The following is a 17,919-nucleotide window of genomic DNA, read 5'->3' on the forward strand; positions in this document are numbered from 1 at the left end:
TTACACTCTTGCCCAGACACCCTTCTCTCCAGGAGTAGCGAGCAGACATGATGGGGAGTGGGAGAACCATTTACTACAGTGTTGGCTAACCTGTGACACTCCAGGTGTTGTGAAACTATAAGTCCCGGCATGCTTTGCCAGTAGATAACTAGCTGCTAGCTGGCAGAACATGCTGAGACTTGTAGTTTCACAACACCTGGAGTGTCACAGGTTAGCCATCATTGATCTAGTAGCACTGTGCTATGCATCCGGTGCACTTCATAAATTAGGCCCTTTAAGAGATCACATGATCACAGCTCCTACCCAGGGGACCCTCCTACCTCAGGGTCCCCTACAACCTGATGAATAGGGCCCTTTCCGGAGGTGAGATTTGGGCAGGAGGGGGTACTGTTTATCGCACTGCAGGAGCCAGCAGTGCAGTACGGTGGCACAATGGGGGCCGGCTATCTCCCTAGGACAATGATATACACTACAGGGCAGATTTACAAAAAAAACTGAAAAGTGGAGTTTTTGCCCATAGCAACCAACCAGATTCTATCATTTATCGAGCACGTTCTACAAAATGATAGCTTTAGAAGTTTTAGTAAATCTACCACTGTGTGTTATTTCAAATGGCCCAATACACACACGCTCGTACACGTTGTCCTACTAGAATATAAACATATATTCTGACAACCAGGCCACCGCATATCTAAAATCACAATTTTAAACCTATCAAATTAAGCTTATATAGAATAATGGTTTTCAAAATCTGTGTGTGCGTTTCAAAGACCAAGGGACGACTTTTTGGCTAATTGGGCCCATAACCTACAATTAAAAGTGTTTATTGGTTTAAACTTTTAACCCCAATAAGTATAAGTACCACCTAGAACTATAAAAGTATAGTTTAATACGTCCATATTTAAAATACAAAAAATCTAATGTACAAACAAATGAAAAATCTTAGATTCTGCTTAAATAGAAACATGTCATAAATACATTGTGGAGCGGTGTAGCCATCCCAAACACACTAGGTTTTGTTTAAATACTGGGTGTGTCATGCTGCGCAGGTGGTCCCAAGTAGAAGAATCCTGGAAAAGAGAAAAAAAACGCAGATTATTCTTAAGTCTTTACTAAATTTTACATAAAAAAAATAAATAAATGCTTATTTCCACTATAAATGCCCACTTTATTTTAAAGGCTGACAGGCTTTTCAATTAAAGGACAAAAAAACTATCCAACACCAAAACAATAGGGGTAAAAACTCAAAAAAACCTCAAATTGGATTTCTATTTTTTTTATTCCAGTTTTAAAAGAGCCTCTACAAAAATACTGCTGAGAATCGTGTAGCTTAAGGTCATCTTCACATAATATCATCATTATAACCATTTATTTATATAGTGCCACTAATTCCGCAGCGCTGTACAGAGCACTCACCCACATCAGTCCCTGCCCCCATTGGAGCTTACAGTCTAAATTTCCTAACACACACACACACACAGACAGAGAGACAGAGACTAGGGTCAATTTTGATAGCAGCCAATTAAACTACTAGTATGTTTTTGGAGGAAACCGGAGCACCGGGAGGAAACCCAAGGAAACACAGGGAGAACATACAAACTGCACACAGATAAGGCCATGGTTGGGAATTGAACTCATGACCCCAGTGCTGTGAGGCAGAAGTGTTAACCAATGAGCCACCGTGCTGCCCGATAATACCCTAAGATTGGTCCAGAGTTCTACATGAGAAAATGTAGTTTGAAAATATTGTTAGTGTTTTCATACGCTATTTTTTAATTTTCAAAATCTGCATACTAATCCTACAAATGGTTGATTCCCTCCAGTCCTGTCTAGTTCTTCCACCGATTGTGTAGAGCAGGCCCAGCCAACCTGTGGCTCTCCAGGTGTTGTGAAACTACAAGCCCCAGCATGCTTTGCCAGTACATAACCAGTCAATAACATTGAAACTACAAGTCCCAGCATGCTTTGCCAAACACCTGGAGAGTCACAGGTTGGCCAGGCTTGCTGTAGAGGATTTTGGTCTGTGCTTTGACTGCAAGAATATAAATCTTCTCCCAATTTCGAAGTCTTACAGGTTTTCCTTAAAGATTTATCCATATGTTGCTCCATCCATGACAAGGTTCCAATCCCTGAGACAGAAGAGCATCCCCAGAGTTCATGGTACAGTGTTCTTGGGATGATTTGCAGGCATAGCACCTAGTGCTGAGGCCATAAAGTTCAACCTTGGTCTCCTCAAACTATAGACTCTTTCTCCACCTGATTTCTGCCAGACTAGAACAAAATTTAGTCGTCATTGGTTTTTCTTTTTGATGTCCTCCCATAAAGCACTGATATGTGAAGTGGCCGGGCTACTGTTGTCCATTCCTTTATCATGGACTCAACGTTGGGATAAAGTTCTGAAATAATCTTATATCCTTCCCCTGATTGGTGCTTTTCAAAAACCATTTCTCAGGTTTGCTTTAAAAAAGTTATTTGATCTTCATGATGAAGCACAACTCAACTGTCAGCCCTATCACAGGCAAGTACTTTGAAATCAATGGAAACACATTAATTGTAGGTTGATGCCAATCAAGAAGACAAATGATTTCACCAGTTTATTTAATCGTATTTTAGCAAATAGGGTGAATATTTATGTATTCATTGTCTGTTTTTTAACTTGTAATTAGGAAAAGCTTTAGTATTTTTTGTATTTGACATTACAGAGAAGCGTTATAATACTTTTAGATTTAATGATGTAATAAAAAAAAAAGTGAAAAATATCAAAGGCGCTGAATAGTTTTTGTTACTACTAAATGATATAAATATGTGTGTGCGCTGTCTAAATGTCAGATGCATAAACTTTGTTTCATGTAGAGATGTGTTTCACACCATAATCTTGCTACTTTAGTACAACATGAAACAGGCATCAGTAATATGTGCTGCTGGAGGATCCTGCTTCTTCTACTAGAACTCTCAATCTGGGGCTTCCTTCTACCTCCATTTCCCTCCTCACATCATGCCACTGCCCCTGTCACATGCAGCCCTGTCCTCACTAACACATCATTCATCTCCTGATATACTCTGTGCTGCTGGGTGACCCTGCTCCTTCCACTATATAACTCTCAGTCTGTGGCTTACTGCTGCCTCCATTCCCCTCCTCACATCATGTCACTGCCCCTGTCACATGCAGCCCTGTCCTCACTAACACATCACTCATCTCCTGATATACTCTGTGCTGCTGGGGACCCTGCTCCTTCCACTATATAACTCTCAGTCTGTGGCTTCCTGCTGCCTCCATTCCCCTCCTCACATCATGTCACTGCCCCTATCACATGCAGCCCTGTCCTCACTAGCACATCCCTCATCTCCTGATATACTCTGTGCTGCTGGGGACCCTGCTCCTTCCACTATATAACTCTCAGTCTGTGGGAGATAATATTTTACTTTATAAACAGAGCTGCAGTGAACAGCCAGAGCAACACTGAACAATGTATTTTACCTTCATGGTTCTGATCTGAAAATTTCAATTTTAGGGTTGAGTGGTCTTTTAAAAATAATGTTCTACATTAAAGCCCATGGAGGTTTTTACGGACAAAGTATTACTGGATACGTAAAAGCTGGATGGGAAAGACAGGCGCTCTGGAGCGAACAACACTTATTTGGCTGCTGCCCTAAACCCGAAGTCTATTAAGGGTTGTCCTCCGTTTTTAGACAGATATAAAAACATGAAGGGTCAAAACCCTTACTTCCTATTTTTATAAAATATTACTGAATGGTTACATCTGTATAACTGGCCTTCAGGTGCACATCGCTTCCTTAGAATAAAACATGGTGCAAGGATATGTAACATGCTCCCCTTGATGTATGGTTGGCCTGGAATTGAAATTCTGTGGTTTTATTTTATAATGAAGATGATTTTAGAATAACAAGGGGCATATTCAATTGTCAGCGAGTTTTTTTTTTAGCGCGTTAAGTCATTTTCTTCATGAAACGGTCCTCTGGCGCTCCAGTACAAGGTCTATTGAAAGTATAGGGTGTGCGAGAGGCAGCCACGTTAAAAGCTATTCAATTGTTTTTTAACGCAGCGGGTAAAACAGGAAAATATTCTGTTTTATCTCGCACCTTCTTGGGGTGTGTTAAAAATAAAAAAAACTCTGAAAAGTATTTGAAATCATGTAAAAATGACGAAAAAATGTTAAACTTATGTTTATCACTAATGCCAAACATGTGTAAGTTGATTTTCTTGTGAAAAAATATTGAAATAAAAAAAAAAAAAATATATAAAATAAAAACACTAATTAGATTTATGTATGTTTTTGGTACAAATATGAATGTAGTAATGTGTTTTGACATGGTATAGAACTATAGATGATATGGTAAAAAATAGTTCCCAAAAAAATATGCTCAAAAGAAAGTACTGTATGTAGATATTATCAATGTGTAATGCAATCTAATGTATGGAAATGTATTCATACTTTTTTTTTTAGTTATACATGACAGCGTTAAAACTCCCCCCAAAATCTCGCAAACACAATTTTTAAAGGGCGGGGGCAGCGTTTCCTCTTTTTAAATTGAATTGCACGAGTTTTCCCGCTGCGCTAACTCAAAACGGTCGCTATTGACGGCAAAAACCCGCAGGAGATTTTTTCTTTTTTTTAACACGGCGGGGAAAAAAAAAATCTCGCTAACAATTGAATACCCCCCCATGTGTGGTAGAAATTGATATTAAAATCAGCTAGAGACCCCCCCCACATCCATGCTCCTCTTATCTTCACTAGCTATCATAGGTCCTTGCTCCGTGTTTAATGGGCTGTCATTCAATCTTGTTCAAAGGAGACCTGGATTTTTTTGAGCAGCAGACTTTTTAGATCAAGGATCATTTTAACCACCTCCATTCCCATTGTATACTATATATTTACCCCCATACAAAACACAGTGTGTACCCTTATATGCAGCACAAATTAAGCTACACAAGTAAGTGAATATGTCCTGTAGATTAAACACATTCTTAGCAGCTGTAGGTGTTAAGGAGCGTAGCGTACTGGTTGGGAATTTGTACCCCCTTCTCTCCAAAGAGACGTTCCTTTACAATATGCTGCTTGTCTAGCGCTGGGAATGCGCAGAAGATTACAAAGCGAGCCAGAGAATCAGGAACAACATATTTCATATTCCGGGAGCCGCGGGGCAGTTTTGCTTACTTTCTGTCCGAAAATATTTTGTTTACAGTAAACGCTGGTCATGGACAAACAATGATCCCATTTTTACTGCTTGTACAAGATAATGATATACTGGCCCGCACACAATGGCCGCCATTCACGCCCGGATGCCCTCTATTAAGTTGTTTTAAGGAAAGCTTGTTCAAGTAAAGTAAATAAATTTCATGCCTCGCCATGTGATGATAATGTGACATTCTGACTCCAGCAAGCCACAGAATGGTCATGGGTTTAAAACATCTTTCAGCAGAACGAATCAAAAGTAATCACGAAGAAACCACATCCAAAAGTGACTGAGAAGGCAAAATGCCAGGGCGCCTCTTTACAGAATTTCCCATCACCTTCCTCATCCTCAGACACTTTTCTCATCAGAAAGTTACACAAGTTGAGCAGAAAGTCCCATTTGTTCTCCATTTAGAATGGACTTGTCACGCACGCCGGTGTTTTTCAGTTTCACGTCCTCCTCAAATGCCCTGTATGTTTGGCGTCCATGCATTAGAGTCCCTTTCTGCACTGGGGTGACCTCCATCCAACCAAGAGGAAACGATGTGCAGAGCTGGCTGCAAATGTTTGTTTTGTCTTTACTACGCCCAAACGTGTTGTGACGTAATTACATTTCAAAGTCCCATCACAGTAACTATTGGCGATGGGAAATAATACTGTAATTACGTTGGAGAAATAACACTGGAGGGGGGAAAGCCTGAGAGTGCACACTGCGGTATAAAGCTCTGTTACATTGTGTCCTCATGATGGACGACTTCTCTCTGGATCACCCTGGCTGGAATTAGATTCAAGGCGAGACGAGCACAAGCTCTCTAAAGTAGAACTCTCAAGTGTTCTACACATAGGTGGCCGAAGTTTTGTGGATTGAACAAATATTTGTGAGAACGCAGGGACCAGCATGTAGGATCGCACACACGGGGTGCCGTGACAAGTCCCGAAAATGGCGCTTTGTACACTAAAACACGGACTTAATAAATGGAAGCTTTTTGTAGAGATGCTCACTGACCCCCGTCAACTGGTTTTGGATCTGGATTAGCTTCGTGTTTTGGTTTAGGCTAAACTGCCCGTGTGTTTTGGTTTAGGATTTTTTAGGAAAAATCCGAAAATAAGCTAAAATCACATCTTTGCTCTTTTTTTGTTCCTACATTATTATTAACCTCAATAACACTAATTTCAAGTCATTTTCAGTCAATTTTGACCACCTCACAATATTATTTTCATACACTTTTGGACAAATACTGCAGCGACCTGGCTGGATGGTAAGCGACAGAGCAATGACACAAACACACGGCAGTTCCTAGCACATCTAGGACACCTTAGCATATAGCAGTGGCAGAAAAGAAAAATGGGGGTCCACACTCCCTCCCATCCCCCGCTATGTTGGATCTTTAAAAGGAATTCAAAACTTGTGAGATCTGACGATATAACAATGAGGTTTTGCCTCGTTTTCGATTCCGAGGGCGCGCGAGAGTTCCCTAGCCGGCTCGGTACTCGGATCCCCTAAGTTTGGGTGTGTTCGGTTCTCGCGGAACTGTACCTGAGCATCTCTAGCATTTTGTAGTATGTGCGTTATTGCTCAATCACTACTAGTGACATCACCGATCCCTACTGAACTAAAGGCCGCACTTAAATTGCTTCAGCGTACAGATAAGAGGTAAAGTTTAAAATCTGAAACAAGGATAGGTCAGTTCAAAATGTTCCTGAAATTTAATTTCACTCCAAAAACTAAAACGCCAGTTGCCAGCTTTCTTTTATTGCTATAAGAGATTAAGTCGAATCTGTCTCCTTCCCATTTTCACACTGACGTTAGGCAGGAAATTCCAGCCATGGAATGGAGGAAGCTGATTCTCTTTAAAGTATTTCTGGAACAAATTACAAGTGGGAACTATAATTTTTGTTTACATTATTGGCTCTGAAAAAACCCCAGAAAATGTTAATTCATTATGTTAGGTTGACTTTAAGTGCTAATGGTTAAATAAGCCATGGTTACTTAATGCAAATTCCCCCATGTGCTGCATTCCGAAGACCATAGACTTTTAATTCGGCAACGCCGGCAAAGTGTTAAAACTGCAAGATAAAACTGGCTCCAGAGTATTTCGTGTCGCCAAAGAGTCATAAATTCTGGGCCGGTTCTTGAAGACGAAGCAAATGGAAATAAATATTGAATTTTGTGTTAAAGTGCTGGAATCGACAAAAGTTCCAGCTCTGTCCAAATTCTTTTTCCATAAGTTTTCTGCAACAAGGCTGCGGCTGACAAGGGCCGGTGCCTCTAAATCCTGCATCTCCCGGACTTTCCTGGGCAAGGTTATGCTGCTTCGCGGGTCCTGATGAATGGCCTGCACTTGTCTCTGGAGCAGGTTATAACTCCATCCTAACGGCTGTTAAATCACGGATCCCTGGCTGATCCTATGATGCGCATAGACAGGTGGATACAGCATTCTCAACAAGTGCTGAGTTGGTGCAGGAAATCGCAGGCGTCTGCATCACAATAAGTAGAGGAATGCCCCAGCGGGGGGGCTGAGCAGCCCCTTTCACACACTCCCTGTCCCTCCACATACAACACCTTGGAGGAAGCCCACAGCCCAGCAGGTAAAGTTGACTTAGCTGTTCTTAAACACCACAACACAAAAACTAAACCCACTGGCAGCACAGTTTATGAGACCAATTTAAATGCAGCAGTAAACATATAAATGACATAAGACGTTTTGTTTTCTTGGTAATTAAGAGAGTTCTTCTGCAAATTTTAACTTCCAACTATTTATATACAACCAGAGCCGTAACTTAGAATTCCAGCGCCCGGGGCGAGAAAGACAAATGCCGCCCCCCTAGCCCTCAATTTTAACTAAATTAACCTAAAATATTCCTAAATTGCGCCCCCTTTCAGCGTTGCGCCCTGGGCGGTCGCCCCTGTCGCACACCCCTAGTTACGGCCCTGTATACAACATTTAATAGTGTTCATGAGTTCAATTCCCGACCATGGCCTTATCTGTGTGGAGTTCGTATGTTCTCCCCGTGTTTACGTGGGTTTCCTCCAGGTGCTCCGGTTTCCTCCCACACTCCAAAAACCTACTAGTAGGTTAATTGGCTGCTATCTTTGCTAAAAAAATGACCCTAGTCTCTCTCTGTCTGTTTATGTTAGGGAATTTAGACTGTAAGCTCCAATGGGGCAGGGACTGATGTGAGTGAGTTCTCTGTACAGCGCTGCGGAATTAGTGGCGCTATATAAATTAATGGTGATGATGATATTTGTTCACGTAACCTATAATTTGAAGACTTAAAATTAAAGGCCACAAAAAAGCCATACCACCACACACAGCGGTTACTACAAGGTGGTGAAACAACAGTGTATTCAGCACCGACAGCTCCTGCTTAGAGTCGCTCGAGTGACGTATAGTAAGATATAGTGACCCTGTACTGTTTACTGGTTGGAGGGTCCTTAAAACGACCAGTTACTTTTGGCTTTGACTGAAGCTCTTTAAAGAGGAACTAAAAAATATTATTTATTAATATTTTTATAAAAGCTCCCCCCCCCATCCATTGGCCCTTTACTGGCCAGTGAGGGGCAACGTGAAAGAGGTGAAGGGTCTTATGTGCGGCCCCTCAGTCTTCAAACGTGTTTAAGGAAAGCTTGCACAGTGGCTAAGTGGTTAGCACTTCTGCCTCACAGCACTGCGTGGAGTTTGTATGTTCTCCCTGTGTTTGCGTGGGTTTTCCTCCGGGTGCTCCGGTTTCCTCCCACACTTCAAAAACATACTACTGGGTTAATTAGCTGCTAACAAAGTGACCCCAGTCTGTGTGTGTGTTAGGGAATTTAGACTAAAAAGCCCCAATGGGGCAGGGACTGATGTGAATGATGTGAGTGAGTTCTCTGTACAGCGCTGTGGAATTAGTGGCGCTATATAAATAAATGACGTTGATGATGATGAAGTGTTTAGATAATTTTAAGATCATGGAAAAACAACACTAGCTCCTTGTTAGCGTGTGATCAGGAAGGAAGAAAGTAAGGGTTTATCTGTCTAAGAATAAGGCTTATGGACGTAGTACTCACAGGCAGTATATATAATAAAAGTATTGTGTGTTTTAGTACAATTACCACATCAGCCAAGAGGACAATGTAGGCCACACTACTGGTTTCGTCCAATTATTTAACAAGCACTAATGAAGTCATACACTGATTAGGAAGCGTCACTAGCCAGAAAAACACACATCTGTTGATCTCCAACTTTTAATTGGATAACAGGCCGTGCCCTCATCACTGGGGATGTCGTGGTTGTAGTGTTAAACCCAGCACTGAATACACAACCATCACTGGGAGTACCATCTGCGCAAGATGAACAACTGCTTTGGGTAACACAGAAACTAAAAAATAATTCATTTTTTTAACAGAATAATAAAGATTCATTTTTTTTTTATTTCCTCCAGAAAGAATTGCAACCAAAAATGACTGACAACAGCTTTGTTTAGGCGTTCCAGCGGTCATGCAGGAAACATCACCGAGTCGGGTGGGGTAGGTGCTTCCGAAAAAGAGGAGAGGTGCGATTTTACTTACACCGACAGTAATGTGCTGATGAGTACAATCCCGGCATCTATGAAATAGACTTCACCATAAAAGCGAGGGAGAGCATTGCAGACAAGCCGTCTATAAATTCCGATAGCTGAAAACGCCGGCAGTGTGATTCTTGTCATTTTGCTGGTTTAAAGGGGGCAATGCCAGGACCCAGCGACTTAACCCTTCTTAGGAGTATACAGCCCCCCGGTACTGCCACTGCCCCCTTTAAACCAGCAAAATAACGAGAATAACACTGCCGGCATTTTCAGCTATCGGAATTTATAAGCGCCATGTCTGGAATGTTTTATCTTCCGCTGTCTGTAGGTAACAGGTGCACTAGACAAGAAAGGAACTGGACTTTCACGTTCAACAGATAAGCAGGTGAAGACAGCGGGAGACTTGTATCTACAAGGAGGGGGGGAGGGGGGTTTAGTATTTTAAGACATGAAAAGAAATTGCCCTTTTTAGCTCTAGACTCCGAGCCTGAAAGAGACAAAATAGAACCAAGTTCAGAGCAGGAAAAGTATATAAGTGAACTGTTTAATTGAGGGTTATATAACTGGCCAATCACAATTTTACATTTAATATATATTTTAGTAATTTTTTAGGCCAGCTTATGTATGATCCTAGTGGAGGAGACCTTATAATAATTCCTGTGTGTGCCATTCAAATATGATTGGCCGAGATTTACAGCTTTGATCTCCCACTACTAATTTATAACTGTTCAATCAGTGTTCATTGATTTTAAGTGATCTATTTCCTGTGCATGATCGCTGTATCGGGTCTATGAAAAGACATTTCCATTAAAATTCATAGACTTGTTGGTAGGAGAACACTTGTTTCACCCCAGGAGAAGGGCTGTAAAACAAAATATTCCAGTTCAGTCTCCTTTTAATAGGATTTTATTGGTCAGTATAAGAGTTGGGCCTTATATAAGAACAAGAGGTCACACTATGTTCTCACAAACCTCCAGCTTTAGAGGGGATTGCGGACTGGGGTGGAGTTGCTGGGTTTAAAAAACTATATATTATATATTTATATTTTATCTGCTTTAACAACAAATCTGTGCTATTACAATATCAGCACACCTAGGTCCCAGACCAGTAATACTCCCCCAGCCACCACTGGCCAAGAACAGGAACCAATCCTAGCTTGTTTTATACCCTATAATACAGGTCAGACTCACCGGCCACCTGCACTAGGTCATGGGATTTCTATAACAATTTCATGCACAGACACAAATAAATTTACATGAATAGCTTCGCAAAGATACCCAATAATTTCAGTAGCATACTGATATGTATATAATATAATGTATTAAAATGGTGCTGCTTACTTACTATTAGACAGTGCTCTGCTGGGCTTTCTTTTTTCTTACTTCACATACTAAAAAGAAAATATTTGTAATTAAAAAGTTCAACTTTACCAAATACCTGAAATTAAACTGTTTTCCTGACCACAAATTGCTAAACTGTTTAGAACATAATGTAAGCTGTTTTTGATGGTGTGACTGCACTGCGTTTACTGAGTGACATCACCATGCAATCACACACTAACATGCTACATAGACTGTGTGACTGTGCTCACTGAGTGACATCACCATCCAATCACACACTAACCTGCTACATAGACCGTGTGACTGCGCTCACTGAGTGACATCACCATGCAATCACACACTAACCTGCTACATAGACTGTGTGACTGCGCTCACTGTGTGACATCACCATCCAATCACACACTAACCTGCTACATAGACTGTGTGACTGCGCTCACTGTGTGACATCACCATCCAATCACACACTAACCTGCTACATAGACTGTGTGACTGCGCTCACTGTGTGACATCACCATCCAATCACACACTAACCTGCTACATAGACTGTGTGACTGCGCTGTGACATCACCATCCAATCACACACTAACCTGCTACATAGACTGTGTGACTGCGCTCACTGTGTGACATCACCATCCAATCACACACTAACCGGCTACATAGACTGTGTGACTGCGCTCACTGTGTGACATCACCATCCAATCACACACTAACCTGCTACATAGACTGTGTGACTGCGCTCACTGTGTGACATCACCATCCAATCACACACTAACCTGCTACATAGACTGTGTGACTGCGCTCACTGTGTGACATCACCATCCAATCACACACTAACCTGCTACATAGACTGTGTGACTGTGCTCACTGTGTGACATCACCATCCAATCACACACTAACCTGCTACATAGACTGTGTGACTGTGCTCACTAAGTGACATCACCATCCAATCACACACTAACCTGCTACATAGACTGTGTGACTGCGCTCACTGAGTGACATTTGTGGCAGATAGGGGGGGGCGACTCTACCAGATATTCTGGAAGTGCCATTACTCCAGGGGAAGAAGGAAGTAGTTGGAAGAGCTCCTGAGATAATTTCTAGAATGTAATTGAGGCTTAATGGACAATAAAATAACATTTTCCAGTTACCCCAAATCTATGCTTGAAATTTTGCAGAAAAACAATTCAATTTAATGGCCGCAAAAAAGATGGTAACCTCTGGCATTATATGAACACAACAGAAAGCTATTGTGATCTAAAATGGAGTATTTATAGGTTCATAAGATAGGAAATGATGGTAGTGACCTCTAAGACATCAGTGTCTTTTCCTTTACAAGCTGAACGGAAGACACATGAACATTTCCACCCTTGATTTGACACAGACATATAAAGCTTTCTTGCACGTTCCTCCAATCTATGGCTTCACATGACAGTCTGCTAAGAAAGGTCCTTTGTGTGAGTGTGAGGATTACACCACAACACGGGCTCAGTGTCTGTCATTATTTAATTACTGGATATATTTCAAATGTAACGCGAGGCCTCACGGAGAACGTCATCAATACCTACGTGTAGCTGCACACAGCCGCGCATGATTATCTCAGACGGGTTACGTGCTTGACCTTTCCACATACATGTCCGTGACCGTAATCCTGGATGTCTACATTATTAGCTGTGGATAACGTTTTTAAACAACTAAACAAAGTAAGTGTGGGCTGATCCAATAATAAAGCCTAATCAATTTGTAGAAAGCAATGACATCACTTGGACCATTTAGTGGGCTAAACCAATATTCAGTCTGTGTATTAGGAACCGGTGAGATCACATGAGGCCTAAGAAAAATGACTACACTGTGTAGGCAACAAGCACACTTTAAATAGTGGTTAAGAAGTTTATTTAAGATACGACTGGCTCTGCAGCAGTGAGGAAATGGGAGAAGTTGAAGCCGTGGTGTTAGATTGGGCAGCAGACTTCTGATGTTCCAATATTAAAACACTTGACACCACAAGAAGCTTCAGAATGACGGCATCGCTTAGTGGGAGGAGTTGGGGAATGATGGCTGATTGATCCGATTGGCTTACCTTTAAGCATTACATTAGCATAAAGATGTTGGCAAAAATCACAATGTCAATTTCTCCACCCTATCCCTGATACACCCGATGTCGCTTGAGATGCAATGATAGGGCCTCACACAGCATACAATCAGTCTGTGCTTGGCATGTGAAGCTCGGGACTAATGTCAGCCAGTATTACACTTCTACAAGTCTTGTATATCCTTCAAACAAATTTTATTTAAATTAAATTTAAACGTGTTTGCAACCAACCATAAGTAAGTGAGATGTGCAAACTAGATTGACCTTTTTTTTAAAAAAAAATTTTAAATCAGGATTCAACGTTAATGTTTTTAGATGGTTGATGCCGCATTCACCAATAGCTACAACGATCGATTACTATAAACTAAAGATGCATTACGGCCATGGCACCTCGAAGTGTTAGATACAACAGCATCTGTAAGGTATTACAGAGAATGGGAAACGCGCAGAAGTGCTGGGAATGCACCATAAGGATTGGAATCACATCTGTGTGACGTAGGCCTTTTCTATTCACTGTTATGTCCCATCCTAGTACACAGAGAGGAAAGGGATCTTGTGTATTATAGAAGCTGTTTTCTCTTACTCAGAACTTTCGCTTTCTGCATCTCTGTTCTTAAGTCTAGTGTAGGATGCAACGTTCCAATGACATTTCCCAGCTCTCCGGCGCCCTCTAAAGCCTAGAAAAGGTAAAGTCACATTACAGAACTAGTACAGCAGTTACTGTAGCTTGTAGAAAAACTATCACAGACGACAAGATTTCAATAACAGATTATCTGTATGTTAATAGAGAATGTATATCTTATGCAACATCCATCTATATATATATATATATATATATATATATATATATATATATATATATATATATATGTATATGTATATATATATATATATATATGTATATGTATATATATATATCTATCTATATGCTACAAAGGATTATGCAAATATTAAAAAAATAAAATGGATTTGGACCTAGATCACTGTATTGTACAATGCTATTCATCTGCACAATCTCATCTGTTATATTGCTACTATTGATATCTCTGTGTTCCGTTTCTTTTACTCCTTTATTGTACCATCTCCGCTGCTTTAAAAATATAAAAGGATTTGCATAGGTCACATAACATATTTAAGGGGTATAACTTTTGCTTTGCCCGCTCTGTATGTACACAGTAAAGTATGAGCTGTGTAACAAATCTATAATTACCTGATAAGTACAATGAAATGTTTAGGTGCTTTAAAAATGTATCAAGTCTAGAACTCTTGTTATCATTTAACGGTGTTATGAGAATGTTGCTCATAAGATCAGCTGTATATTGTCATAAGTAGACAATTTGGTAACACATTCACAAAGATAAAATGATCTCAATAGAAAAAAAACCTAAAAAAAAAAAAGACCTTTGCAATTATCAAAATTTGGTCAAAATGTTACAAAAGATTAAAAGAAAGAAAATACTGCACTTAAAGAGCACGGTCAATAAATAACAGTAAATAAAGTTGAAATCTGTATTTTTATTTTTAGGGCAGATATGAATTTCCAAAAATATTTCGGTGGAGATCCAATTTAAGAGGTTTACAGCAATAGTTTAGATCACTAAATAACTCTGACATATATATATATATATATTACACATACAGATATTTTGGTTGGAAAATTTCATTAATTTACATTCTCAGTCTACTCTATACTTCACATGTGCAACTTTGAGTTTTTCTTACTAAGCTCAGTGTGTAATACTATCCACCATTATGGTAGAGACCTTTTCTGAAACTTCTGATGTTTATCAGCTCTGTACCAAGTGATAATCTTCAGAGAACAGCGCAGATTTCATTCTACATAAATATTTTCTTCTAGCCCCGGACTTAAAAATGTAAAAAGCGCCCAGCCTGCAGTGCACACATGAAACGAAAGCCACACGCACACACTCATGACTCCTGTAAATGTCACAGCATGTGTTGTTAGCTGCTAAGACACACTAAACCAGCTTCAACCTAAATTAGGTAAACAGAAGCCCACATGTCCAGCACAGACCGCCAGGATGCATTACACTGCCTGCTCTGCAGTTCTCCCGCTGGTACGCGGTGGGCTCACGTTCCCGGGTGGAGCGAGTCAGAGGACTAACCTGCAGATTCTTCAGACCTCGTCTCATTTTCAAAAATGCTCCCAGTGATCTCTCAACACGTGAAAACAGCTCCAGAAGCCTTAAAATAAATAAGAAACATTGTGAAGAGTCGCTGGGCCAACACACGGGGTAACGATGCAATCCTGCCAATCATTTATTTATATGGCACCACCAATCATGTAGCGCTGTACAGAGAAGGTTTGTCATTCACATCAGTCCATGCCCCATTGGAGCTTACAGTCTAAATTCCCTAACATACACACACTAGGGCTAAATTATTCAGCAGTCAATTAACCTACTGGTATGTTTTTGGAGTGTTGGAGGAAACCGGAGCACCTGGAAGAAACCCACGCAAACACGGGGAGAACATACAAACGCCACACAGATAAGGCCCTGGACAGGAATCGAACTTATGACTCCAGCGAGGAAGACTAACCACTGAGCCACTGTGCTGCTCTAATCAGGGAGATTGGTATAGCATCATCATTTATTTATTTAGCGCCGACGTATTCCGTAGCGCTTTACAACTGGGGACAAACACAGTAATAAACAAACTGGGTAATACAGACAGAGCTTAGAAGGTCTTGCTCGCAAGCTTACAATCTATAGTCATGAAATGAGAAGTGCATCCTAGTTTTAGCAGTTGGCACCATTAAAAAAATTTAATTTACACACGTTTTTGCTTATTTACACAAAAGTTATTTATACATTTCAAGCTGGGACTTAAAATTCAGGAGAAAGCCCTTGTTGCATAAACCAATGTACATATAAGTCATTCTCCTGGCATAAATATTATAGGACACAAAAATACTTATGGGTGCGATTACATAATAGCCAACCTTGACATACGCAAGACACTATAACCAATACGGTGTATAAATTTACATTTACCTTGAAACAATTAGCGCCCTGTATGCTATTTTATTTGGGTACACAAAAGTCTACATTGTTACTGCTTTATGTCGGAACTTCTGTTCTCTCTCAGTGTGATACATTGCCGCTCTTCTGCAAACATTAGGAAACTTGTGCGATTACGTGACAGTGGGGTATTTAGCCTATGATGAGTAGCCCAAACCTGGTGAACAGAGCCAAAAATAATCCCCAAATAAGACTGCCGGTTGTGCAGGGCTGAACACACAGTGACTCCAAACAAAACACACACAAAAAAGCCATTAAAAGTTGATCCAAGTGTGGATTATCACAGCTAGACTGTCCCTTCAATTAGGACACATGATAAGCAGACACTAATTAATGGTAATAATATGGCCTAACAATATTTACCAGTCATCTGTAATATACTAACCAGAACTAAATATTTCCCGGGATTATTAATAATATATTTGATTGAGGAAAGTGGTTACTGAGAAGTCCCTCGCTCTAAATTGATTTCCTAAGTGGCAGAGGCACTTTAATTAGCCTTCCACAGGAGAACGCACCCCCCCCCCCTCTTACAATAAGAATAACAGTATTAAGTTGTACATGGATACGGAGGCATTGGAAACTGAACCCGGGCAATGGGGGAACCTCCCATTTTCATCCCACAGAAGGACTGATTACAAGTGGCATTTACCAGGCACTTAAGTTGCTGTTTACTGCATTCCCGTGGCTGCAACAGATGGCTGCCGAGAGGGGAAATGTCAGCATCAGTGTATTATACAAGATGTAAATTGCTTTGGGGCTGGAAAGTTCACGAGGAATAGCTGAATTTGTGTTATCTTATGCCCTAGAATGCTATACGTTTAAATTGTAGCTCATTCCGAATGATGTTTAAATAGTTGATCCTCTTCTGGTGAGAGGTGTATTTAGGCAAGATCGCGCTTAGGGAAATAGACACCATTTGCGCTCACTCACTCCATCTATCAGGATACATAAGCACACACACAACACATGCCACATCTAACAGCCCAGGACTAGGCGGAGTGGTCCAATCACACCACTGACAGATGCCCAGAATATCTCCGCTAACTCATGTATCGTTAATCAAGTGGATGAGCAATCATTGCTAAATAAACAATTAGTATATAACTGCCCACATACATTTTTTTTCCTATATACAAACATTTTAACGCAAGAAAATTAAACAGGTTTTAAATAATAAATGTAGCTTAAATTCAAATGCACTCATTAATCTTTCACCGTTATCTTTACATTATGATTATTATCGCTTATTTATGTGGCGTCAATCAAATTATGCAGCCGCTGTACAGAGAACATGTGATCACTCACATCAGTCGCTGCCCCATTAGAGCTTACAGTCTAATCCTCTAACACACACGCACATCAATTAACTGACCAGTTCGGGGAGAACCTACAACTTCCACATATACAGGGTCTGGTTGACATCAAAACCAGGGCCGTAACTAGGGCTGTGCGACAGGGGAGACCGCCCAGAGCGCATCGCTGAAGGGGGGCGCAATTTAGGAATATTTTAGGTTCAGTTGGTTAAAATTGAGTGCTAGGGGGGTGACATTTGTCTTTCTCGCCCCGGGCGCTAGAATTCTAAGTTACGGCTCTGGTCAAAACCATGATCCGAGCGCTGGTTTAATACACGCTCTCAGTTATCCCATCTTTATCTCCATTTGAGGATCCAATAATTCTATTTATTCAGTATGTAGTAACTGGCA

At 40.6% G+C, this 17,919-nt stretch overlaps 1 protein-coding gene across 2 annotated transcripts in view; it reads right to left on the reverse strand.

Moving 5' to 3' along the window:
• Positions 1-869: 869 nt before the first annotated feature.
• The window catches only part of ITGB3BP (integrin subunit beta 3 binding protein), a 31,684-nt gene continuing 14,634 nt past the window's right edge, over positions 870-17,919 (reverse strand). For both annotated transcript variants that reach the window (XM_075181818.1, XM_075181817.1), the window contains exons 5-8: positions 15,296-15,374; positions 13,753-13,846; positions 11,085-11,130; positions 870-1,070 (exon numbers count right to left, since the gene is read on the reverse strand). In XM_075181818.1, the coding sequence (XP_075037919.1) occupies positions 11,087-11,130; positions 13,753-13,846; positions 15,296-15,374 (217 nt within the window). In that variant the 3' untranslated portion in view covers positions 870-1,070; positions 11,085-11,086. The remainder of the gene's footprint in view (positions 1,071-11,084; positions 11,131-13,752; positions 13,847-15,295; positions 15,375-17,919) is intronic.

The sequence above is a fragment of the Mixophyes fleayi genome, chromosome 8 (assembly GCF_038048845.1).
Source record: "Mixophyes fleayi isolate aMixFle1 chromosome 8, aMixFle1.hap1, whole genome shotgun sequence".
NCBI classification, from domain to species: domain Eukaryota; kingdom Metazoa; phylum Chordata; class Amphibia; order Anura; family Limnodynastidae; genus Mixophyes; species Mixophyes fleayi.